At 37.7% G+C, this 27,491-nt stretch overlaps 1 protein-coding gene across 7 annotated transcripts in view; it reads left to right on the top strand.

Annotated features, from left to right (window-relative positions):
* CTNND2 (catenin delta 2) overlaps positions 1–27,491 on the top strand; it is a 607,871-nt gene that overhangs the window by 456,700 nt on the left and 123,680 nt on the right. For all 7 annotated transcript variants that reach the window (XM_072330397.1, XM_072330395.1, XM_072330394.1 and 4 more), the window contains one exon: positions 14,804–15,017. In XM_072330397.1, coding sequence (XP_072186498.1) covers positions 14,804–15,017 — 214 coding nt within the window. The remainder of the gene's footprint in view (positions 1–14,803; positions 15,018–27,491) is intronic.

Genomic DNA, 27,491 nt, shown 5'->3' with positions numbered 1-27,491 from the left:
TTAAACAACAGATCTTGCAGGATCCTGTGAAGGTTTGCAGTATAGTTTGTTTTTAAAATAAAATATGCTGTATATATACAGAATGTTCTTGTTTTGTGTTTTGTTTTTTTTTTAACTCTCTGGGTAATTTTGGAAATGACCTTCTTTGTCTTTGATTTGTATTTCTTGGTTTGCATTTTTTGAATAGATTTTTTTCATCAAGATATTCCACCTCTGGCACTTTTTCATTCAAGGCTACGATTTTACACTGAAAGACAGTAAGGTGCCATGCCCACAAGCAACCATCAGCAGCACCATGGAGTATCCTCCTCAGAGATTTGAGCAGCTTTTAAATATCCCCTTATGAGTATTTCTTCACTATATCCAAGATTTTTATTCTTTGATAATGCCTTTCCAGTACTTCTTTATCTTTTTAACTTTATTTTTGCAAGGAAGTCTTTGGCACATGAAGGCTGTGTTTCAACTAACAGGAGCGTTAGTGCTTTCTTATAGTGCTACGGTATTTACATAGCATACTGCGTATATCTTACGTAGACAGTAACTGCTAAGTGTAAAATAACTGACCTGCCATTATTAAGTGAATTTCGGTCAGCCAGGGGAATTACAACAAAAACAACAACAACAAAAATACTATGATGAGGAGTTAATGTGATCAGTTTGACTATTATTTTAGCTTTCATGGGCACACCAGTGTTTCAGTTCTAGTCTATCCTTTTGTGTTGTGCTGCCACACAAAAAGGAAATGGTCCTTCATAGCCAGAGATAGAAGACAAGCATAGGGAAAATATGAGAGATGAGAAGGTGAATTAACACCGCATAACTGATGAGCAGATGAAGTAATGCATGTATACCAGAGTATATCTGAATTAATTTGGTTTACAGTGTATACATATAACTAAGGTTCAAGGCTAAGGTCCATTTTAGCCCTGTATTACCATGAGCACTTGTGTAAAATGAGGATGATAATTTTATTCTGCTCTATTTTATTATTATTATTCCCAAGCTGGTTTGTTGGCAGCAAACCATAGAGATGAACACCTCTGCAGTTTCAGGTTTAAAACTTCTGTGAAGGTTTTCCCACTTAATCTTTCATTCTGGGTACTTTTGTGAATTACTCCAAAGGTATCAAAATGTCACATCCTTCCCTTTGGCACGGACTCCGGTGAAAGTAGAGGTGTACCCTGGCTGAGCAGTGGCATGAGGGAGGCTTCTCCTGAACCCTTGTCACAGGGCTCCGAGGTGCTTTTCTTATGGGGCTGCTTCAGGCACTGGAAAGTTGCCCAAAGGAGACAGCTCCTTTCCATTTTATTTATTCCAGCAGTCAGTGGCTGAAGATGTATTTCGCTGTCAAGGAAAGCAGGTCTAAATGGCCTGTTGCCCCAGAGAATAACAATGATTTCTGTATTTTACACCCGTCTCTACTGATGCGTGTACAAGAGAATACAGTTTATAGCATTTTAGTGACTGCAGCGCTTGTTTGAGGTGTCTACCATCTGATATGTATTCTTGTTATTATTATCTCCCAGTCTGAAGTGCAGTGCTGAGTTCACCTGAGTTACTAAACAGTGTTTATCAGAATACGTCAGTCTGTTCTGCTTGCTTGTAAATTTGCTCTATTTTGCTTGTAAATTCCAGAAACATGGTTAACTCTAAAACAGCAGGTCTTTTCACTTCTTGCTTTTAAAAAAGCATGAGCCCGCCTTCTATGAGGAAATAGGATCTTAAGTGGATCGTCTGCTTTTCACAAGCATTTCCGAATGCATTTCTCTGTTCCATTTTAGCAGTTAATTTATGCACTACCACTTTATAATATTCATATCTTCTGACAGTAGAGTGCACGTATTTGTTTTATGCACTGTCTTTATATGTAATTGGACCAAACATTAATGAATGTCACTGAGTGCTGCACTGCGTGTCCTCAGTCTGTACTTTCTGTATCACAGAAGGAGCAACACTTTACACTCCAGGGTCCCTCAGTGGTCTTTTAATCGTGATTTTGTTGTCAGGAGACTCCCTCTGAATGATAATAACAATTTCCTGTGTACCTGCCCTATTTCACTTGATATGACTAGGAAGATATTACAGGTGTTAAATAAACAAGTTAATGGCAAGCCCTGCTGAAGTAACATCTGGTTAAAACAGGAAACAGAAGAGCTGGGATGTAGACTAAATACTGCCCTGCAAAAATTATATTGGAGCAGTGAGTTCTGTCTTTATTCTCCTTTGTACTGATAAGAACCTTCATTAATGCTTTGTCTTTGTTGCATTCACATTTCAAAAGTATTCCTTGTGCAAAATAAATAGCCTCGGCTGGGAGTGAAGCATCAATCCTGTGCAGTGACATGGTTTCTGAAGTAAATAAAAAGGCATGTACGATTTCATACATGGAACTGAAAATCTAGTTCTAGTTATTTTTTTTTTTCTGACTTAATGCTAGATAGGCAAAATTGATACATTTTGCACACTGCCTTCCTGTTGTTTTCAGTCATTTTGTATGATTACATCATTCTCTCTCATGTCACAAAGAGGCGGAATCAAATGAATTGACAGAGTGACTGAAGACATTACTGTTTTGCAAAATGATGAGCTTAATATTGAGAATGTCTCTGTATTTTTACCTCTCACACCTCATTACTCTGCTCTCCAGTTCCTCCTCATACGCTGCACCATTATTCCCTCTCCAGAGAGCACCAGATGGACAAAGCTTTGCCCACTTTTCCCAGAGATTCCTTTATAAGATATCTTTTCCTATGATGCTCCTAAGTATCCAACAACTACTATTTAGAGCCAAAGCAAGCCACAATCATTTTGTGAATTATCAACAATTTCATGTAGATAATGGCTGTTTGTTGTTGTTGTCTGGAGTGTCCTGCTCTGCTGTTGATGCTAACAGCTAGCTGTTAGCAGGAGTGTGAGCATCTCTGTGATGCTGCTCTAGCCTTTTTTCTGCTGGCATTTAGAGTCTTCTTGTGGGCAGAAGGGAGTGAGGTCCTCTGTGAAACCTGCCTAGCCCTCCAGTTTGTCTGGGATGTGTAACATTCACTTTGTCATTGTCTGCCCAGCAGGAACCAAGCCTAGCTAAAGGTTTCTCCCTTTTTTAGCACTGCGCAGCCAGAGTTTGCCTCTGAATAAGCAACCGTACATAAGAGAATTTTAGGCAATAAATTCAATTATCCAGAAAATTTAAATGTGAACATCTGGTGATAATGCGTTTCATGCCATTAGGATGAGAGGAAAAAAAAAAAATCGGTATTGTGTCCATAAGATGAATGCCTTCATGCTACTTCCTATGGCATGCAGCAGGTGCAGGAAGAACATTGCACTGTTTCACGAATTTCTATCTGCTGGCCTGGGAAAAACGTCCTGGTCGCATTAAAACATTTGTAAAAGCTGCATCTTTTGTATTTGGAAATACTAGGCAGTAGGGGAGGAAAGGTTGAAAGAAAGTGTCTTTTGACATAAGTAATATGTGTTCCCACAATTTGAATGGGCGCTGGCTGAATATATCTGCAGCTTTTCAAAGCAGTATGATGTTGTAGCGTATAGTCTGATTTCTTTCTATACATAGCCCTTCTGGAAATTGCTTCTATGATTTATGAGGCCAGTGTATGAATGGAGGAGATTACTTTCCTATTGTAGAGCATATTTTTTTTATTACTGTTCTCATCATCCATCATGCCAAGGTAAGACTATATATAGAAATAAAATAATGGAGATCAATATCAATATATGTAATTTGATGTTTTCTCAAGATACCTGTAGTAAAAGGGTTGGCAGCAAAACAATTTCAATAATGCGAATGGTAGTCCTGATAGAAAAGCTACACTAAATGAAACATCTAATGTAGAGGCCATCAGATGATCATCAAAATGTATTTAGAGTTACAGAGATGGCTGTTAACTAGCTACCTAGCTAGAGGGTAGTTGCAGCAGAAAGCAGTTTTGTAGAGTCACAAGGACACCAAAGTCTCTAAAGCTAAAATGTCTACTTACCTACCTGGCCACTGCATATAAACTGTTGAAGGCACTAGAACCAGTGATTCCTTTAGGCAGCCCAGAAGTAAACTTAGAGCAGTGGTACTGGAGTAAGGCCTGCTTTTATAGATTTACATTGATAGAACTCAGAGAAGGGTTTGACTTGTGCCATGTAATAAGTAAAAGCAAACCAAAAGAACTGTAAATAAGACATAAACATTATCCATTTCGGAAGCCTGAAGCACTGTTGTACGTTTCGTACTGATTGTGGACCAGATTCTTCCCCTCTCCTCATCTCAGAAAAGTACCTCTTGACTGATAAAAGGCTGACATTTTTACTGTTGGTGTTATCTTGTACAGACCTTGGTTCAGGCAGATAAGGAAATGCGTTAGATCTGTGAGCTATGGTTGGAAAAGTTATTTGGAGCTTAATAACTTTCCTAGTTTTACAAAGAAATGCAGTTTGTTCCTGCATACTCAACTGTATAAAAATTAATTGTAGTACCAACTCTAAAGGTCATTTAACATATAAAAAGAAATAGTTCACACATAACAATAAATGATACAACAAGTCTGAGCTATTGCTGCCCCTGTAGCTGTTGAAGAACAGGTGGGAAATGCTGCCCATCTGTGTCACCAGCACTGATAGATCTGGGTACAACCCTGGATGTATCACTGGTATGTGGTTAGCCAAGCAAGGCCCTAAAGAAAGGGATGTGGTATGTGTGCCACATCAAAAGTATTATAGTTTGGAGTTGGTTTTTGTTTTGAAGGTACTTCTTTGCTATTCTTATATCCAAGACTCCTGAAGCAACTGAAAAATTGCTACAACTCTCAAACTTGTTTCCAAAGCCATCACAGCAAAGACACGGAGATAGTTCCTTCTGTAAGTGAAAGAAATGCCCAGCGCCATGTGTACAGGGTGTTAGAAGAAAGCTGTGGTCAGAGGAGGAAAAAAGAACCTGACAAAGACAAAAGAAAAAAGCAGTTCAAGTGTGTATGTGTGCTTGTATGTGTGTATATATAGTACCGCATATTGAACTGTGGGTGTTATAAAATCCATAATACATGAGGCAGACATATGTGCTTGTGTTGACTTCTGCTTATGATACTAACATTAATTGGGAAATGGAAGAAGGAGTATGTAGTGCAGTTTTTCTTTGCATCCTTATACAAATAAGGCAATTTTACTTGTCCAAGTTCCTACACATCAGGAGTACATACCAAGGAGACATGTTGTGAGAATGAGTTTATTAGCTGGAGACAGTTGCTGCCTCCCACTTTATCTGACAGAAGATTTTCATGTGACTGAGAGACTCTTTGGAGGAGAGTGCGTCAGTTAAAAGAAGATAATGCTTCTTATATAGGTTGCAATAAAGGAAGTCTTGGGAGCAGAGGCCATCAGGTAGCAGTGTGGTACCTGATTGAATAAATCGTAAATACATTTTTAATCCTAGAAGAAATGGTTTGTTGTTTGTTCTGTGAAGCAAACTGTCTGGGACAGCTGCAGCATGAGTCAAAGAAGTGTCTTTTTGAATTTCCAGTTGAATTTGAAATGTCAGATAACGTTTGGGCTTAAATCACACACACGCATGCAAAGTAATTATCTGTGGTCTTATCTGTGACCACTGTTCTTCAATCATATTTGTGTTTACGTTGAATAGATCCCACTAGTAATATGCTTAACTGAACGCAGTTAATTGCAACGTCCTATTTTTTAGAATGTCTGAATTACTGACATGCCGAATTTGTCTAAAGAACTTACACTTTTATCTGAAGAAAAGTGTGAGTTATCTTGTTTTTCTTCACTGGGAATTTGATCATAAGAATAATAGGATATTCTTGAGTGTGGTGTATATGAAGATATTTTCTCCCCAAGAATAAATGTAATCATTCATACTCAAAAAGATTCTTAATTCCTTTCTAATACTAGAGAGTAAATGATCCAAACCCTTGTCATTAATCCTCATTTTTTCACTTAACTTCAGACAGTGCTAGATCGCTGCTTGAGTAATGCCTATGACTTATGCATCCTAAATTGATGCTGCTGTTGTATTATCTGTGGAATGCACACTGATGGACCTTCTTTAATACTGTGCCTTTCTTGACTGTTTTAAAAAGGAGAGTCCACAAATATAAAGCAATTAATTACAGTACCTTCTGGAGGCACTGACTTGTACATATCATTTCTAATATGCGTGTGTTTGAATCACACCCCCCCAGTGACTCAAAAGCTGAGAAACTTGTCAAATGCAAGTCACTATGGATCTGTTTCTTTTAGGAGATGCTGTTTTTGAGAGAAGACTTGAAAATTGTATTCCTCATACCTTTGCATTCAGATAAGCACATTAGGCCAGATCTGTGCCTGCAGTTTGGAGTGTTATTTGAATGATCCCATTAATGCTTGGTGTTTAGTTCTAGAATAGGATGCTTGTGTAGGCGTACAAATTATTTGGTTTTATGAATAGCAGGGTAAACTACGTTACTATACTTAACTTGTGCCTAGCCATAGATTTTTCTTAGTTGTGAAAATTAAATCTTGCTAAAGCCGTGATTTATAATAGGCACAGCCTTCCTACTGAGGGTGAAAAACAAACTGCATCACAGCACAGAATACATTAAGGCTTACTGACTGAGCAGCATGTTTATTCATACCATCTCAGGGCAATTTTAGAACAAGATTTTGAGTCTCCTTCTGTTGGAACATGTTTTTCAGTCTTTGTTAACCCCACGCATGGATTGCAGAATTTGCAATCCCTGAAGGGACACAGGGATAAACAAATGTATGCTTGGTAACAGAAATACCAGGGCTGGTATGGCAGAAGAGGTTGAACCTTCCCGCTAATATTCCATTCCATTTTATTGCCGTGTGACAGATGGCAGCATAGGGACAGTCTGACAGAATGGCATCTGGCATGGGAGTGCAGTTGGAGCAAAGGTGTGTCACTGAATTCCTCCATGCAGAAAAAAAATGACATCCATTGATGCTTGCTGAACATTCATGGAGACCATTAGTGGGTGTGAGCACAGTGCAGCGGTGGGTGGTGCGTTTCAGCAGTGATGACAGCAGCAGTGGTTCACCTCCACGGGTGCAGATTTTTACGATTGCAGCATGCAGGCTCTTGTTCATAGCTGGCGCAAGAGCACAATTAATAGTGGTTGATGTATTTAAAAACTGTGTTTTGTAGCTGAGAATTCGCTCTATCAAATGGGGTTCTTGTGCTCTTTGTTGTAGTTTCCGTAGAAGTAACTAGTAGGCATTGCATTCAGAGTTACATTACTCCAGTGTGCAGTATCCACTCCCAGATGGAAAGCTTCTGAATATTGACCCCACGCTTTTGAGTCCTCATGTATCACATATCCATTCCTCCAAGTAACTATGTGATTTCTTCAGGCACAGAAAAGAAATGCCCTTCCTTTTCAAGGTGCTGCAATTTAGCATGCAGAGAACAATTCTTATTTGACTTAAAGCAGAACTCAGTCTATGTTCTAGTGGTTGAATGTGTTTAAATTATGCCTGTTCATAGCTTTATGTCACCTCGGTATTTGATCAAACAAGTCCTTAATGGCATTCTGCAAAACTGTTCTTAAATGGGACCAAGATCCAAACCCTGATTTAGGTTCCTTAAACAAATTAGACTTCTGAGCTAATGCAGCAATTTGCATAACATTCCACTTTATTTTAGGATGAAATTGCTCAGCACTTTTTTAAACTTGTAGCAAATTACTTTGCTAATGAGACTAAATTGTTCTATGATGTTACAGGTAAATTGGTCTGTAATAAATCTCACATGTGTTTGCAATGTAAGGATTTTGTATTGTCTGCCTGCTGCTTCATAGGCCTTTTAGAAGAAATAATAGAGAGAAATTAAAGTTTAAACCAGTATTTTCTCATAAGAGAATGATGGTCCTAAATACTATTCCCTTATCCTGCTTTGGAAATTTTTATTTCATTCAAACCCATTAATTTTTACAAATCGCCCTTCTGAGGAGTCCTGGCACTAATAGCAATGAGGCTGCCTGTCTTCCAAAACCACACATGTGTTTTTTTCTTATATGAAAGTTGTTCTAATAGTATAAAAAGGGCATAGAAGCATAATGGAAATAGCTATTGGAGTGGGAAAATCTAGGTATGTAGTATTTTTGTGGGTTGGTCAAGTTGCTGTGCAGGGATTGGCTTCTTGGACTGGTCTGAAAGGAAGCACCCATTTTCTAAACTGCTTGTAGCTGAGGAATGTCCCAAAGACTGTGCTGCCAGTCATTGCTTAAAAATGTTCATGGCATTTGATTCTGCATTCTTGCATCCATGGAACAGAATTGCTGGCAATCCCTTTTGTGTGTGAAATCATAAGCAGTTATTTTTGTAGCTAGAAAGCCTCTTCCAGCATCTACATACACTTAAACGAATTACTACTTCAAGAACCAGTCTTAAATTAACTTCATCTTTAATTTGGGATCTATTGTATATGTACCATTGCTTGTGCTAACAGTCAGTTGTATGTTAATTGTTGCATGCACACCATCGCATTGCAAATAATTTTGCATATGTAAACAGTTACATTTTGATATATTGAAATATGCTTTCTTAATAGTGGAAATGTCACTGAGTAAGCGGCAGATGATGCATTGTGTTATGTCAGTTAAGTGGATGATTGATATCTGTGATGTTTAAAAAGGCACGTTAGATTTCTTCCACCTCCCTTGGATGAAGAGTTAATCAAATTGTTAAGAAAAATGCTGAAATTTAGCCATGAATTCATCTTTGCATTAGGACTGTGAAGCTGTTAATGGTCAAACGCTTAACATCTTGTTGGGAAGAGATTGTAATATATTACAAACACACTTTATTGCTCTGTTAGTCTATAATTTTTGTCACTTATTCTTAATCCACCCCTCTTTCCATTATGTTTTGCTTTGTGAGGCATGGCAGTCAGAATTCAATACAGTTCCAGTTACATTTACTGGTAAATGTGAACAGTATCTCAGATACCCACTCACTGAGTATAAACAGAAAAGAAAAGGTGTTTTGATTTCTACCGTGGCAATATTTTTAGGCTGTGTTGGAATGCTTCTTTTTCTAACAGTTTTTTGGCTAAACTGGTTAAAATCTGAAGTTTTTGTTTCTTTGTTGTTTTGTTTTGTTTTGTTTACTGTTGATAAGAATAAAACAATTTTTATTTCAGCATTCATTGGAGTTCAAAACAATAGTAATACTGAAAACACCTAACACCTATCTGCTTTGGCTTTGCTTCTACTGTTGTAGCTCCATAATCAACAGCCAGATTCAAGGGCTGGTGTTCTTCTGCCTTGAAAAGAGGAAAGATGACTCACCTATAAAAGCATGCATTCTGCTCAAGCTGACAGTCTTGGTTATCTTCACTTTTAGGGCAGACCTTCCCTTTCCCTGGGGAAGCAAGCCAGTAGAGCTTTCACATTCAATTGTTAGACTTTAAATAGAGAGCCTGGAGGAGCAGCATGGATTCTGTGCCGAATCTGTGACAGGTAGCATGTTTTTTCAATTAAGGTCATGGACTATAATACTGTTACTGCTTACACCTGACAATAATTCATTTTCAAGGTGTGTTATGATTTGTACAAGATTTGGCATGTATTTATCACAAACAACTAAATAAGTAAATAGGAAATTATGGAGGCTGCAAATATCGTACGATACTTTTTCTTTTCCCTTAGGTGTTCATAAATTGTCCTGCTGTTGGTTATAGTCATTTAGAAAATATTCTTTGACCCAGAGTAGACTAAAAAAGAATAAAGGCAATATTTAGCCAGTGTAAAGAAGAGCAGGAAGCTGTAGATGCGGTCATCTTTCCCAAAGGGTACTAACACTCTTAGGGGGACATCTCTGGATATTTTTTGAATGTAGCTCTTTGTTTCATCCACTAACTCAAGTATATCCTTTGTAAGAGGACTACTTGAATGCTACATGAGCTACCTCCTCCTGACTGGGCTATTGGTATTAGTGGTGTTTGGTGTTATCAGGACTGAACTCCATCTGCTGCTTGTAAACACAGCAGGGCAAGTTATGGCATTGCGTAAGATGGACACCTCTCCATTAAATGAGGTTAAGGAGCCAACTGAAGATTTTTCTTGTTTATGTCTTTCAGTGAATGTGATATAAGGCTGAAAATGTAATCTTACATATCAAATTAGGAAAGCAAGCTGTCAAGTAACTCATATGCTAAAATCATGCAGTCATCAAGGGAATCTGTATTAACTCAGACACATTATCAATGTATCATTGACTTGTTTTCACTAGTGCATATGCTTCAGGCTGGTCACATGTATCTTCTGGTAGATTAAATATCTAACAGTCCACTGTCATGGAAAATTTGTTGTGGTAAAGAACACTCTTAAATGTTCATGGCTTCTTGACCTCTGAAGCAACATCTGCTGATTAGCAGTCAGGCTTGAAACTTATAAATTACATTTCTCAAAAACTCTTTACTTGAGACATCCAGGTTTTCCTACTTACGAACATAGGTAACTTCACTACCTCCAGCAAAGGTCTGAACACATAGAATCATACAATCATAGGATCCTTAGGGTTGGAAGGGACTTCCAAAGGCCATCTAGCCCAACTCCCCTGCAGTGAACAGGGACACCAGAGCTAGACCAGGTTGCCCAGGGCCTGATCCAGCCTTACCTTGAAAGTCTCCAGGGGTGGGGCATCTACCACATCTTAAGTCCAAATTCAATTTATGTCTGCATAGTGTGGATACAAATATGCTCTCAGATGTGTCGGTAAAACAAACTCTATATGAGGCCAGAGAAGAAGACTGATGTATCATGCTGACATTAATGAGACAGATATGCATGTGAATCAGAAAGTCTGGCATCTTTTCTTCTTCTGTGGGTCTGAGTGCTGGCACAGTGTGACTTGACCTGACCTGATGGAGTGCTTCTGATCAGCAAACATTAACATTAATTTCATGGTAGCTCCATTCTTTCCAATTTTGTTTTGATCAGTGTGGATTTACAATGAGTGGTTATTAGGAGAGCAGAATCAATTCAGACTCATGGATGATGAGATTTCTGGTCTCTGCTGGGAGCTGTCATACACTCTGTCATGCCATGGGCAAAGAATGCAACCCATTGTATTTATTAACAACTATCTACCATCATCTGAAGAAATACAGAAAGTATTCATAAGGAGAAAAAAGGGAACTGCATTCAGAAACTAGGTAAGCTTGAATTAGAAGAGGCATTTGAGAAATACTGTAACAGAGATTCACCCAACATTTTTATTGCTTCTTGTCTGATCGTCTTGACAGGGTGAAAAGGGGACAATATATTCAAGGGAGAATGATCTTTATGATATCAATGGCTGAACTCAGTTGTGCTACAGAACATGAGAGTAATTCTTTTGACTTCACTACTAACTACTTTGAAATTAATCTGTGTGAGAACAGTTTTTTCTTCTGTATTCTCTGATAACTTGGTAGTATGCTGATTATTTGGTCACAGCAGGCAAGCAGACACTTGTATTCTGTTTTATTTTTCTTCTAGATGCAGCACAGCAGTAGCTACTAACGTGTCAATAGGTACTACATTAGGAATGATTCTCTCCACAGAAACACGGGAGAGAGACAGAAGAATCTACCCAAAGTCCTTTAGGGGGATGGGATTTGATGTCCCACTGATGTAATTGCTGCTTGTCCACCCATTTGAGTGTTCTTGGCAAAGACATTTGGCAGTAGCTCTGTTGAGCTCATTTGAGCCATGGCAACTTCCCACCACTTGGAATTTGCCCCAAGAAACTCAGTAGGTCAGAATTCTTCTCCAGGCTGCATCTGTAACTCCATAAAGAATTTGAAAAAATTTCATTTTCTTTGCCTGGGTTTCTGCAAATGTGAATAGGTTTGGTTAGCAGTCATTGCCACCTCACAGTTTGTGAGACATAGTTCAACCTGCTGAAGAATACAGCAATAATTAGCTACGTAGTAGGTGATGGAAATACAAAGGCATGGTGAGACTTCCAGAGAGCAATGGGCTATTGGAAAAGCAAAAACAAAGCAACGCAGTAGCCCAGGTAGAGAAAAGCATTGATAACTGAGGTCCCAGTTTGAATAATTAGCTGCATTGTTGTATATGTGACAATAGCTACATTGCCGAGGATGAGAGTCTGGAAATTCAAAGGAAGCTGGCAAAATAATACTTATCTTTCCAGTGTACCAATAGGTTCTTCCTTCAGTAGAATTTAAGAAAATTTGTCAGGTTAGGTGAAATGTTACATAACATTGATTTCATTTTTGTTGTTTTGTCCATATTTTTAAATGATGGAGATGCATTTTAGATGAATATTTAATGTCCTTGCTTTTAAGACAGTATCTTTGAATGACTTCAGTCCACTGACGACTTTATATTCCTGGGAGCTGACCACTACTGAGCTGTGAGTTACCACAACTGAAAAGAGACAGTACAGCTCAAAAATACCTCCTTACTGACAGGAGCAGACATTTTCACCTAGAAAGGAGCAGAGGATGGGAAAACGTGTCAACTGAGAGCACCCACAGCAGTAACTCTGAAGGAGCCTGAGATGTCACTCAACTGGTCACTAGGAGATGAAAAATGAGGAGCATTGTACAGTTGTGATCTGGAGAGTGGATGAAACGTAGCATGCACCTTGGGAGCAGGGCAAGGCCAGGCTCTGGTGTGTGGGGAAAACTGCACAGGTGCAGCTTGCCTTGGAGCACTGGCAGAGCCCTTTTCTGCTTTGGATGCTTTGTAGCGCACAAAAGGATTTTTGTTGCATTGTTCTTATTTTTTCTCATTCCTCTTATCATTCATATTTTTTTTATTTTTGCCATTGAAGCAATTAAAATATTCATTCAGCATTTTGTGTTTTAAATATATAAAGCACCAAGGTCAGCAGGCATGTTTGTATTCTGTCATTCCTGATATTTATTACTCATGATACCAGAACAACTTGTGTATTTTTTAACTGCATTCTGTTTTCCATCAGATCTTGTCTCATTTCTGTGATAGAAGTGTGAAGCTCTGTGGTTGACTCACCTTTTGCAGAACTGAAGCATAAATTTTTGTTTCTAGTATCTTTAAGTGTCATTTATTTTGTCATGTAGGTGACTTTTCATGCGGTATACTTGATCTTGAATGGCTGGTAAAGGAGGGGAAACAAATGTATTTCAGACCAAGGATTAAATGGTGCTAGATATTACAAACAAGCAAACAACACTCCACTCCTCCCACCATTACCACCTCCTAACTCCTTCTAGATAAACCCGGTTAATTATTCCTGGCTTGGAACATAACAAACAATGCAATTGCAAGTCATCCTGTTCCCATTGGTAAAGTTTTGATCCACAGCACGTTTTCTCTTTGATATCTTTTTCTGGTTTCTGAAATGGAGGACATCAGTGTTTCTCTGAGCAATAGAAGCACAGGCTCTTCTTGACTGTACCTGTGTCTGTTCACAGATCTGCACTTCCATGTGGTGCTGGTTGCTGTAGACTTCCAAGTGACCAGCACGCTGCTCATGAAGTTTGGACTTGATGGGTACTTCTTAAGGGAATGTAGTTTAGTTCATCTTTGAACAGTAGCTGTTACTTTGGTAGCTAGCCCAAAGCTATGTTGTAAATATAGACACATTATAATGATTTAATACAGTAACATCTCTGTCTATGTGCTTATTAGCTATGAAACTGCTCCATTACCAGGTCTTTTATTACTTGTTACAGAAAAAGGAAAATGCCAGACAAGCAGGTAGAGAAAAAGAGAACTATCTGATCAGTGGGTATAACTGAATTTTGGAGGCTGAATCATTTTTCCATCTTTATGGTAAAATGGCCAGATAAGTTCTTGGCTTGCTTTGAGCTTTCACCAGTAACACACTTAGGGAGAAAGCTTTTGATAGAGATGGTTATATAGCTTGCTTGAAATTAATGTACTCCTTGCATGTTAGTTATGTATCAGTCTTATGTGTCATAATTAGACACAAGTCTGTTTACTGTTTTTTAGAGCAAGTAATGCCAGAGTAGCCACAAGCTGGATTTGTTGCAAAATATGTTGAAATAAGCTGTTCTTGATATCCTTGATTGTTTAACTCAATTATTTTTGTTTCTCTTAATGATAGAATGATAGTTTATATAAGATGGTACGTTCAAAACTTGCTATGTAGGCCAGCTTAGGAATGAGTAAGACTTCTTGTCTTAAATCACCTCAGGGTCCCCCTCTCTCAATTAATAGAACAGATTTCCCTTGATTTGTCCATCATACCTTTCTTTATGTTTCTGCAGACTTCCTCCTCTTTGCCTTTTAACTTCACTTGCAATACTTTTTTTTTCCCAGCTTTGATGTTAAAACATTGTCACAAATGCTGTAGTAGCTGCTCAGAATTCTGAGTTAAATGCAAAAGGAAGGGCTCCCAGTAACTTTATTAGTAAAGTTTTTGCTGTCTTATTTTTCATGCGCAGTAATTTCATGCTCTTTTCCTACAGTGCTTATGCTCTCTAACTTACGATGCATTACTATCTGAAACAGATGATGTTTCTCCAGTGCAGGAGAAGCCCTTGACAAGCCAAACTTTCTGAACCTAGAGAAATCTTGCAGAGGCAACAATTTTGGTTAACTTTTTGCTGCTTTTACAGAAGTTTTGTCACAGTATGGTTGTGTTGCCACAAAAAAAAAAGTAATACAAGAATTCAGACGGGCGTAACATAGCAGCTTTGTGAGGCTGCCAGCACACCTTTACTGGAGAATACTCTGCATAAGCCAGAGCTTAATTAAACTAGGTAACATATATACCACTGTTTTTTATTTCCTAATGTTATGGTTATCATTTTGGCCTGTTTCAGATAAGAAGACAAGGCGGAATACAGTTACTGGTGGACCTATTGGACCATCGGATGACAGAAGTCCACCGTAGTGCCTGCGGAGCTTTGAGAAATTTGGTGTATGGGAAGGCAAATGACGACAACAAAATAGCTCTGAAAAACTGTGGTGGTATTCCAGCATTAGTACGGTTACTCCGCAAGACTACAGATTTGGAAATCAGAGAACTGGTCACAGGTTTGAATCTTTCCCTATCTTTTGTGGAAGTTCTATGTAGCCCCTACAAGCACAGTTCTGTGATGTGTGTCAGTAGCTCTATCAGTAACCTTCTTTTAATTTTTATTACTGTCTTCCTTACAGTAACAAAACACTTCCAAGCCCTCTGGATATATGAAGTATATAACAAGCTTTGTTTTATATCATGCTGTCTATGTACTGGAGTGGGCATGGTTTACTGATAGAGTTCCTGCTTATTTTGTTCTTGCTTAGCCACTAATGCCCTTACAGGAGATGTACTCCATGCGCACCTGTGATATTTTGGGGCAGAATCCTACCATCGGCTGTACTCTGCTCCACATCATGTCTCATGTAGGGCTGTGGATGTAGAAGTCAGCATTCACTGAATGCTCTTAAAAGCTGTCATTCACTTCCTGTGTATCTTGTACAGTGAAAATAATGGTTTTGTTGTTGTCATTTAATTTTCTTATGGCTTTGATAGGAAAATGGAAAAACATGCTGGAGAGATGGATTGTATTATTTTCTGAAGCTTTTTGTTCCAAAACTTGATAGCATTACATGTGATGTATGTTAGATAAAGGGGAAGCAGGTAGTGGTGAAGTCTATTTCTTTTCTTGATAGAATAAAGTCCATCCTTTCTAAGATTGTCCAGGGTTTTTCTCTAATGAAATTTAAGTTTATTTTTTCAGAAATGCTTTAAAAAGCATCACTCAGAAATATTTGGAGATTCCTTTCTCGTAAGCCACCCCAATTAGAATGCAAAACAGAAGATAGATGGCTTTCTTTGATTTTTTTCCTGTAGTGATTCCATTCTATTTGATTGCTAACATCAATGTGGTAATTGGTTTAATGCTACAAGTTACAAAATCTTATGATCTTTTCATTATCCTATTTTACAGTGCCTGCATTTTCATTATGATTTTCCGTCCATAATATGTGAGAAAAGTTCACATCTTTGTCATAGTATTGTCAGAGTACACACTATCATCCATGCTTCTGCAGAAATTATTTAACCTGGTGGGTCAGGCCCACGTTGATAAGATTGCCATCCATTGGTTGACTCCAGATTCCTTTCTTGAGAGTATCTGAACAAGCTCCACTGTGTTTATTAAATGGAGAGTGCAGTATTTGATTTTGTTTCTTAGTTACATCACCTATCACCTCACACTTGTTAGGCAGGATTAATAGCACTGAGATGCTGGGTTACACATGCTCTGATGGAGACTCCTGCAGAGTGACAGAATTACTGGCAGATCTAATAAAGTGTAACCACTACTTCAGATTCAGCATACTTAGTAGAGTCTTGTTATATTGTCTCTGCCCCAGCTCTAGGGAATATTCTGCTTTTTTGTTCTGAGTAATAAGTGGCAAACACTTAATGAACATCAGTGATACACTTCAGCGGTTTGTTTCAGTGGCAGCTTCCATGCTGTAGACTATACATTATGCTATAGATCATTTAAAGAGAGATAATAGGCTAGAGTTTACATTCCTTCCATTGCACAATATGTTGGTGAATTTTCCTGAATTCCAACTGATTGAACTGAGGAATTACAGAATGCCCTCAAGTTGCTACTGCCAAGCAGTTTAGGTACTGTCAGTGTTAAGAACCAACCTGAATACAGGTAGGTGCAGCTAAGGGAGATGGTTAGTAGCAGAAATGCTGGACTCTGTGAAAGGAGTGTGTGGTGAGATGACTTTGAGGAATGGAATCAAACCTGGTAGCTCACGAGGGCCCACTTGTGTGTTTTGTGGAGTTGTTTCTTTTTTGTTTGTGTTGTTTTACTTCTAAATAGCCAATACATCCCAGCAGGCTGTTGCTTGTGCTGGCTGGTTTTGTGCCTTTTGGAATGCAGATTGGTAGCACTGGCTTTGAAAATGAAATTCTGATGGTGATAGCTTTGTAAAACTCCTTTCCAAAGCAGTGTTCATAGCTGCACCTCTCATCTCATACCTCTTTAAAAAAGAGTTGGAATTTGTGCATCTTCATCAGTTCTTTTTTGATGAGCATGGTAGTGTGACCAAAACCCCAGTTAAATTCCTCACCTCTGTTCTTTCTGAGAAAGGAAGGGTGAGTCTACAGCAACCGCCTCAGGAATAAGAAATATTTAACTTGGTAGTGGGCAGAAAAGAAAATCAAAATTTCTCCCACTTTCTCTCAGCTTTCTTGAGTCGAGGTGGCAGGAGGATAATTATTTCAGTAGTGCCACCATAGCCTGAAGAAAGTACAGAGAAAGTAATAGCAAATGTGTGTTTTAGTAGTAAACATAATACCTTGAGCCTTTCAAGCCCATGTTCATTCTGCATCCTGTCTACATAAAAGCTGGGTTTTTTTTGTTAGTTCCAGAGAGAGCACAAAGTTCCTGCCTTAAGAATTCATGTGAACTCACTCTGTCACCACAGCCTCTAAATATTCCTCACACATTTGTCCTCGGTATGCTCCTCTTGGGTGGAGAAGTATCATTATCTCAGCTTTACAGATGGGGAACTGAGCCTATCAAGTCTAAATGACCTGTCCAGAAATCCAGCAAGATGAAGGTGTGAATCATTTTGAGTAGGCACTTAGCTGTGAGGAAAAAAATATGGGCAGAAAATGTTTTTAGCAGCTCAATTTATCTGAATAGTAGTGAAGCATTCACTGCCTGCTTCAAGTACCGTGAAGCACATGCCCGCCAAGGTGACAGTTATGATATTAGTTCTTCCATCCAATATGCACGTTTTCTTCCTTGTTGTTCCTTCTCTCTGAGGAGCTTAGAGTTTCAGTTTCCAGCTTTCTCAAGACTGGTTTTGGAAGGCTACTTAAACCTGCACACCAGCTTTCTATCATAGTAGCTCCTTCCTTTTCAGCATTGCCTTTAGCACAATGAATGTTTTCTACCTTTTTCTTCAGCTCCTAGGCTGACGCTGTGAGAGAAGTGTGGTGCCTGGATGTTATGAAATTAAGTGGTGTTAATGCCCATTAAATACTTCTGGAAATACTGAAAGGTTTCTCTTCCTGAAGCATTTCTACAGTTAATGGAATAACTGTAAATAGTAAACCAGAATTAATAAATAATAAATAAACCAGAAATAATAAATAATAAATAAATAATAAATAATTCGGAATAAACCAGAGCAATGGATATTAGTCTCCTGAGCAGCCCTGAAGAGAAGGATTTGGGGATGTTGGTTGGTAAAAGACTCAACATGTGCCAGAAGTGTGCACTTGCAGCCCAGAAGGCCAACCATATCCTGGATTGCATCAAGAGAAGCATGACCAGCAAGGTCAGGGGAGGTGATTCTGCACCTTTACTCTGCTCTTGTGAGACCCATCCTAGAATACTGTGTCCAGTTTTGGAGCCCCCAATACAAGAAGGACATGGAGTTCTTGGAGTGGGTCCAGAGGAGGGTCACGAAGATGATCAGAGGGGGTTGGAACTGGTGATCTTATAGGTCCCTTCCAACCCAAACAAATCTATGATTCTATGATTCTGTGTGAATGTTATGTAGAAGTGAAACATTCTGATAGAAGTAAGAGTTTTCATCAGGGTCTGCACTGAGGAATCTGCAGCCTGTGACAATTTCCAGAGACTTGAGGAGAATATGAATTACACCACTTTGTTTCCCGTAGATCTGTAAATGAAAAGAGTTCCATGTAAGCTGAATGTACCACGACTAATTTGATTATTTTTTCAGCCCAGCCCCGTGCTACTATTTTCCACAATGTTAATGGAAGCCTTTTATTTTAGAATAATTAAATGCTAACACTTTTCTAACAAATACAAATAAAAGAGAACGTAGTGCAAAATTACAACAGATTCTGCCAATAGTAGGAAAATGTTTTCACTTGTTATTAATGAAAATGTGTAGCTGATCGCAATTCAGCTTTCCTTTCCTAAGTTACAGTTAATTATGAACTCTTCCGCAAATTTCTATTTTAGCATCCTTTCTATTCAGTTATTATTGGGGGAAAAAAATAACAAAAACATACAAAGATAAGATGTGAAAGCAAAATCAATCCTGTTGATTCGTTTTGGATAAGGTGGGATAAAGTAGCAGTTGACAGATTCAAGCTACCCTTGATCCTTGGTTACAACAGCTACACCTGATGACTGGTTGCCTGTCAGATAGAGCAGTTTAAACTTATTTTCGTTTAGACAAACAGAAGCAATCACAAATGGAAACACAGACTATACTTTTTGAGGGATAAGCTAGCTAAGTTAGAAACACCTCAATTTAAACAGGTCCATTCAATGACTGTACCCCAGTTTTTCAAACTGTACATACTATATTTAATTGAAAGATCAAAGTAGGTGAGACGCTTTTAGAAAACACATGGTGATAAAGAAATAAAGCTTTAAATAATTACAGGGAAATTATTTTTTACTATTCTGACAACCAGCCTGATGCTTATTTTGGTTGACATTAAGATGTCAAAGATGTAACTACTGTCTACTGAAAACATATAAATTATAAAAATAATGGTTTTAACCCTCAACATTTAAAAAGCATGAACTATATAACACTACACATATATACTGTATAGAAAGGTGCATGTAGTCTCAGTATATTTCATTCACATTTATGTTGAATCAAAAAAAACATTCCATATTTTTCATTGACTTAATGGATTGTGGTTTCTATTACATATCTATGTTGTCTGTACTTTCAGCTGTGGCCTAGTTAGATTTTTTTGGTTGATTTCTCTTTAGTTATACTTCATCTTAGGCAAGATTATTATGTCGTTGTTTTGTGCCTTATATTTTTTACAAGATATTTTATAAACGTTCTGGTAGTCTGGTGGTGTTGCTGAAAGCACCTATATGTTGTCTTGCTTATATAGGTTCATATCACTTATAAGTAGGTACATAAATCATTGGCACGATGGTCAGGAAGTTCCAAAAGATCCCTCTGAGTCTCATGTATCTTTGCTAATCAGTGTAATAGCAAGTTAATGAGCCTGCAATGATGTGTAAAGCAAGTGTAAGGGAGTAGTCTATTTAAATGAACCTTTTTGGCTGAATTTAATGGAAGACAGATTGTGATTTTTTTCTCTTTAGATAATTCTGGACCGTTCTTTAGATTTTTTAGCTTTCTAGTACAATGACAGTTCATCTACTGGGGGTTCCCAAAGTAAAAATAACATGACAGTAGTTGTTTCTTTTTGTGAAGTTGTTAATTGGACTTTCAGTTTCATATCTTGTAAATAATGTTTAATAATATTATTGGGGGGGGGGGAAGTATTTAGGATTTTAAAGCAATTTATCAATTTAATAACTTTCTGAAAAAGTGCCCTTGGCATTAGCTCAGTCACTGGAGTGTGTAAACGCAGATGTGACTTTTTATTGTGATGTAAACATAACTTTTAGAGGTAGAAACTATTTGTAGCCCTGTTGCTATTTATCTTGATCTGATGATGATTAAAGGGTGTTTCATCCCACTCTCAGGAGATATTCCCACAGACATAGGTAAAGAAGAATTAGTAATATTATTATTTTGTTTCTCATTTATATAGTTCTAAATATCTCTTATATCCTTTTTTTCAGATTTATATTAGATATTCTGGTCCAACATTGTGTATTAAATGACCCAGTTATTGATGTTATTCAAAATCTGTTATGAAACATCATGAAGGTGAAGAAGCTTGGCCAGTGAAAGATCAAAATCATTTTTGCTTTTTGATGTTTAATGTAAAAGGATAGGTAGGAAGATATACGTATGAAGTGAAGACTTCAGCATTACTGTAACTGAAAATTAGATTATAACGATATGGTTTAGGTTCAAATACATATGGTGGTTATAAAAAAATCTTTTCAAACTGACAATTTGAAAAGCCATGGATGTGCTTAACTTACTATGATTGTGTAACCATGGTAATAGCATTGCTACAAGGTCAACATAAATTTGGTTCACTGTACGCTTAGCTAAATAAGACTGCCAGCTATCATTTGGGGCACATAATTTTAGTTAAGGAAAGTGGAAGAAAGGAATCGGTGAAGAAAGTATACAAATACCTTTCAAGATGCAGCTCTGTGAATTAGCAGCTTCTCTACCACCAGTAACCAATCTCTTTCTCCTGTCAGTCAAGGAAATTAGAATGTTTACATGGAGAAGTAGATAACTACTAGATTAAAGCACAGCTTTCAGAAGTGCCTGTTTTGATTTGGGCAATAAAAGGCATTAATTCATTTCATGTTTATTTTTTTCCTCTGCAGATATGCAAATTCCTGTTGAAACAAGTGCTTAGATGAACTCAAGCTCAGAAATAGATGGCTTACTAACTTTGTTTACCTTACAGCCAACACCTGGAAAGATTGAGGAGGAGGAAAATAAAACAGAAAGAAAGCTTTTAAAGTTTTTTTAGGGATACTTTTCAATTTTTTTTCCTATTAGATTTATAGTAAGATTAACAAATTTCAACCCTGTTCGCTTAGTCACTTACATTTGCTCGTATATTTAAATACTAAATACATTTTCTTCAGAAGGGCTGCTTGAACGATACTGTCTCTTTCCTACTGTTTTATTAAATAGATGAAACTGTAGGTGCAATTTCCTAGCAAAATTGATTTTTAAAGTTGATTAAGTCTTCTGTGCGAATACATTTTTGATTTGGTGTTTTAAATGGTAGCGGTTTTCAACATTAATAAAATGATGTGTTGAAAATTTATATCCACTTACATTGGATCAAAGCCAATGGCTGAGTAAAGTAATTACACACTACAGTTTTACCAGTATTTCTTCTCTGAAAGCACAAAAATCCTTTCTATTCCACATAGTTACTGAACAGCTTGCTCTGTCTCATTTGTTGTAGACAAGGTATTCTTCAGCCTCCTTCTTCCTTGTGTTTTGGGTTTCATATAAAATGCCAAATCCTGCAGGTCTTGGATTTCTGTAATAACATGCATTTCACCCCATAGCTGAAACTGCATATTTTAGTTCTTGGTTCTTACCGTTACTCTTGAAATCATATTAAGGGGAGAAAGGAAAACCAAAGGTTTCTTCTGGAGGGAAAGTAATTGCTACAACTATCCTGTTATGTGTGCGCCAAAGAATTATGCTAAGTTAAGCAAAAGTAAAACAAATAAAGGATTAGGCATATTGTTTTCAGAAGTAGTTGTTAGAGTAAACCAAGTTAAAGGTTCCAGCTTTAAACAACCCTGGCAAGGTTAGTACAAGCCCTCTGGACTATTGCTAGCGTTGGCCACAGGATGGCTAGTAAGCTACAGGGCTACTCTCTTTTGCCACACTAGTAAGAAATTCCTTTCAGCTTTTACAGAGTCTTCAAAAACTGCTATTGAATCAGCATAGGAAAATACTTGCAATATCTTCTTGTATTTCTCCAAAGTCCCAACTTCCATTTCACAATTAGTAGATGTGCTTTACCAACACACAGGTAGCTGTACAGTCTGATAATATTCACATTTTAGATTTTTTCATCTTCTTCAGAAAACACCATGAGCATTTCCAAAAGCATGTGAGTGAATTGCAGACAAATTCAAGGGGGGAATTAGTTGGCATTTTATAATGTCTTCATGTGGACCTCTCATGCCACCGTTTACTGTGCCATGAATCCTCCTGGTCCAGACAAGCCATTGTTCTGCTAACCGGGGAAGGAGAGGGCAGCACTGCTTGTACTGTAAGTTGTTGCAATGCCAATTTCCATCCTGTAGGCTACAGCACTGTCAATCAATCAATTGCAACGCCATTCAAAACACATTCTGTTTGTAGCTCATCTGTAATGGCAAAGCTAAAAGTAATTTAATAAATTGTGTAATTTTGCTTCAGAAATGATGCTGTCTGATCAAATAACACTTATGGAAACAATATTGACAGTTTCAGTGGAACCATTTTCTACAAGATCTACTACAATTTATTGTCTAATTGTAAACAATCTTTGCCCCTTTCTCAATATGCTGTCATTATTTTGGCTCTGAAAATGGGGAAACCCACTGATAGCACTTGTCTTCATGAAGAGTTGTTCTCAGCTCTTTCTAAATGATCTGCTGAACTTGTTCATCCATGTTGCTACCAAGAAAATACAAGAAGGGTTTGAAACAGATGCTGTCTAAAATCTTCTGCTCCTCTTTCTTAGCAACTGGCTGAAGCACTGATGCGGTGCATCAGTTGTTACACTCTGCGTGTTATTGTGGGCAGGAGCAACTCACAAATAGTGCTGTGTTTCAAAGCCTCCCTCAAGTTGGCAGTGTCAGTTCCTCAAGATGAATGAAGGAAATCACGTGTCATTGGCATCCTGAGGTCTCAGCTGGCAGCAGTGCAACGTCCACAACAGATGAGTCCCTCTCTCCTTGATCTTGGGGTCTGCTTGGGGCTCCTTCCACAGCTCTGGATGCTCCCAGAGCAAAGCCAGTGCTGGGAAGAAGCAGGCCCCTGCCTAGCAGGCAATGGCTATCATGACCTGCTGCCACCAAGGCAAGGCCAGGCCCATCCTGAGGCTCTGCACCACCAGCTCCCTGCACCATTTCTTCACTTGTCCTGAACTTACTTCAATCTGTCCTAGCCCAAGTCCCTCTGTGCTCTACCTGTGAACCAAATCCATTTTCAAAAGTCAATTAGAAGAAATTGTCTTTAGCTTGTACAATCAGGAAGATACAAATTCTTCTAAGAAATTCATTCAAGTTATCTTGATTCATATGGCAACTAAGGAGATAGAATTCATAATTCACTTGCTAATATGAAGGGGTTTTGTATTTCTTTTTTTTTTTTTCAGTTTGGTCAAATCTAAGTTTAAGAGGAAGTATCAGGACAATCTGGACTGATAAATAGAGGACATCTGTTGCAGCATATGGCTTGATGTAACAGCTGCATTGAACTTTGTTCAGCAAGTAGTAATCCTTTGGAAAAAAATCAGCTTGGCGTATAATTTTGATGCCCCTGCCTGAACACTGGAGTTTAAAATACTTGCAGTTCAAAATCTCCCTGTAGTATGGAATGTTTGCAATGGAAATGTTATTGTGATTGCAACACAGCGTAAATTTTCCTCTAATAGATACGTTTTTAATTTGTGATGAAACTTCTTTTTTTGTTTGTTTGATGTTTGTTTGTTTGTTATTGGGGCCAAACCAACTTTATTTTTTATTTTAGGCCAACTTCCCTCCAACAATGATATTTTCAGTTCTGTCTTTTATATATCAATTTTAAGGTATGGCTAGGTTGTGATGTTCTGAATTAAGTGTTCACTGAGCCTTCCATTTTGTACGTAGTTGTAACTTCATAGGTAGGTCTGACTTCCTAACTGGTTCTTCTGAGGAAGGTCCTTGGTAGGGGACTAGAGCTTTAAATTGATGGTTGGTGAACTTTAAGTGTAACATTTTTATTTTTTTTTTTATCTCAGTCTTAGTGCCTTTACAAAATGTATGTCTTACTTTTGGGTGCTCTAGAACATTCCACAGTAAAATACGCATGTGAATACTGAAGAAAAAAAAAACAACAACCCTCCCATCCATATGAGTGTCATTGTTCGATTTTCCTGTTTTCTAGCAAGATATTTAAGTGAGCATGGTTTTCTTGTTACGCGTTAGGATGAAATTGTATTTGAAGTTTGTTTATTTTTGCTGTGTTTTTCTCACTGACAATTAATTGCTTTTGATTTGATTTCTGTATTTTATGGCAGTAATATGAAACCACTTTAATTATATCAGTCAGGAAAGAAAGAAAAGCAGTAACCACTGGTCTTCTCGCAGTAACTGGATTTGGCACATCCAGTAATTCCTCTGCTATCTAACATTAAAGCTGATACCTTCATAACTTTCTTGTGTGACAGCTCTCTTCCACAATTAGATGTTATTTTAAAGCATATGACAGAGAGAAAGCAGCAGTGTGCTAGGTCAAAATTCAGTCCTGTGATAAGCATATGGACTTTTTCAGTTAATGCAATAGCTTTTGGACAGAATTTGTTCAGCAGACTATGTGCAAGCACTATTAAAATCAATCCTCTGTTTTAATAAGATCTTATATTTATTTTGGATCATTAAGAAAGATGGCTTTTCAGTGGAAATGCGTATATTATTCTGTAATCAAAGTCAATCTGCATTTGTTTGCAGTGAAAAAGAAAACAACTACTTCTGTCACAGCTTTTGCTTTGTAATGCTGTAAATGGCTGCAGAAGGAAAATAACTGAATTGCCTGCAGCTTCACTTACTGTTCCATGAGCTTGTAACTGCTTATTGCTTTCACTGAAACCCATTCTTTCTTAATTTACATTCTTCATGGGCCATTGTAAATACAGGTAGACAGAAAACCACCTTTGCATATGTACATAAGTGAATTACATGAAGGTCCACATAAGGTATTTACTGACTAGACAGATAAAAGGTTTTCAAGAAAACCAATGAAGCTGCCTCTGTTACTCCAATTTTGATTTTGTATCTTTTTTAAGTGTACACGTAAGGAGCTTTCTTATATGATTTGAATTCTTCAAGCACTAGAGTTCAAATCAGACTTTTTTTAACCTAATCTACTAGTTAGGAAATGCTGCAGCACTTGGTGTTTGACATCTTTTATGCACACCAGTTACATTTTTCCTGCAGTTTTAGGGTGGATGCTGTGATTCTTAAACACCAGTTGCATTTAATGTGATGTGCATTTTTCAGTAGGATAAATGATTTAATCTCTGCCCCTGCTCTGAACTCAGCAAAACTGACGTAATGTATATGGAGACTACACCCTGCTTCCACGGTGCTGATCCAGGTCTGCAGAGTAGCATTACAGTTACACAGGTCTCTTGAGCAACATAGTTGCAGTAAGAGCCAGCAAGTGACTTTTCTAATACTTGAGAGCTTTGGAGTAGAAGGTACTTTTCCTAAGGGCTACAGCAAAAGATCCCTTGTGCTTGGCTTTTCAGTAGGGTATTTAGCTCTCAGATTTCAGTCTGATTTGTGATATGCATGAGGGTGCTCCCAGTAGTACCAACACACCATCATCTTATAAACAAACAGCCTGCCAAAGATGTGCTTGCTCTCAGTGGGAGCTGGGATCTCAGCTCTATCAAATCATACACTACATCAGACCACGACTAAACTGTGAAATTAAGATGGAAAAGAAAAACCTGAGTGAGTTGCAAGACTTTTTTTGTTTGTTTATAACAAAGAATATTCAATAAGCAAAGCCTTAAGTATAAGGCTGCCTTCAACATACCAAATTGAGAAGAATCAAAGGTATTCTGTCTCCCAGTAATATTTTTTTACTTACAGTCTTTTTTATTTCATACTTTATTTGGTGATGTACTTGTTCTGCAGCACAATCAGAAATAACATATGTAGTGGCATTGTGGCAGGGACAATACCTTTGGTAAAAGCTGACTTTTTCAGTTTCTTCATTTCCACTTATAGTCTAAGTTGTTGTAAGGGGCTTTTTATATATATAAAAGTAACGATTAGAGATGGCACTAAATCATACACTGAATAACTGTCTAGACTTTCCTGATTTTATACATGGTCTCTAGTTCTCTGGTTTTTGCAGTAGCTTAAATTCATTCGCTTTATGCAAAAAATTAATGCTGTTTCTAAGCTGAAGGCCTGATGAATCTGTTCTGTTTGCTTAGCAGAAGTAACATCCCACTAGTCTGAATGGTGTTTTTAAGAGTTGGTCTTCAGCTTTGACTTCAATCCAAGCTAAGAGAAATATAAATTAGAGCTTTTCCTTGCTTTCTGTGCCTTTTGTTACCTCTTTTGGTGCCAACATATTTAAATTGCTTTAACTAAAATCTGGAATGTAGTTTTCCTTATGAACTATACACTAACATGTAAGTTAAGATGAAGTCCCTTATTAATGCATGATTAAAACAAACAAAAACAAAACAAAAAACCCACAAAGTTTGGTTTTATTCCATTAGAGAAGAGAGAAAACGAAACTGGCATAGTGGCTACTGATGACAGTGGCTGGGTTTTACACCTTTTAGCTGCTGTAAGATGGCTTTGAAAATGCTGCATTACAAACTTTTTCAAAGTTTATAATCAGTTTAATAATTTGATTGTTGTCAACTGTGAAAGACCCTCTTATAAAAGATTTTTTATCTCTAGTGCATGAAATAACATCACTGAACCTACTTGATTCATGTACTATGATAAGCAGTTCCAGAAGATATAACTTGGTACAGCAGTGTCACCATAGCATTCCAGTAGGCTCTTTGAGGAGTCATTCATCTGATGTCTGCAGGGCTGGTAGTTGGTTTTGTGACCCCAAATCCATCTTCCACTGTGAACCACCTGAATGCTTTCAGTACAACTTACTCCTTATTTTTAAATTCAGAATGAAACTACGAGATACTGTTTCTTTTAGTCTTCAATTTGTTTTATATAAGGATGAAAGCTTCAAACTGCAGAGAGACATGGTCTGTCTGGTGTGACTACTTTCTACCTTCTGAGTAGCATTTGACAAATGAAAGCATTTTGGAAATAAACAGGGAGACAGAATGACTTCTTTCAGTGCATTGCCACCTTAAAGGCAAGGAAAAGAGAAGATATGCTGAACATGAAT

This window comes from Excalfactoria chinensis, chromosome 2 (assembly GCF_039878825.1).
Source record: "Excalfactoria chinensis isolate bCotChi1 chromosome 2, bCotChi1.hap2, whole genome shotgun sequence".
NCBI classification, from domain to species: Eukaryota; Metazoa; Chordata; class Aves; order Galliformes; family Phasianidae; genus Excalfactoria; species Excalfactoria chinensis.
This window is presented reverse-complemented; position numbering and strand designations above follow the sequence as displayed.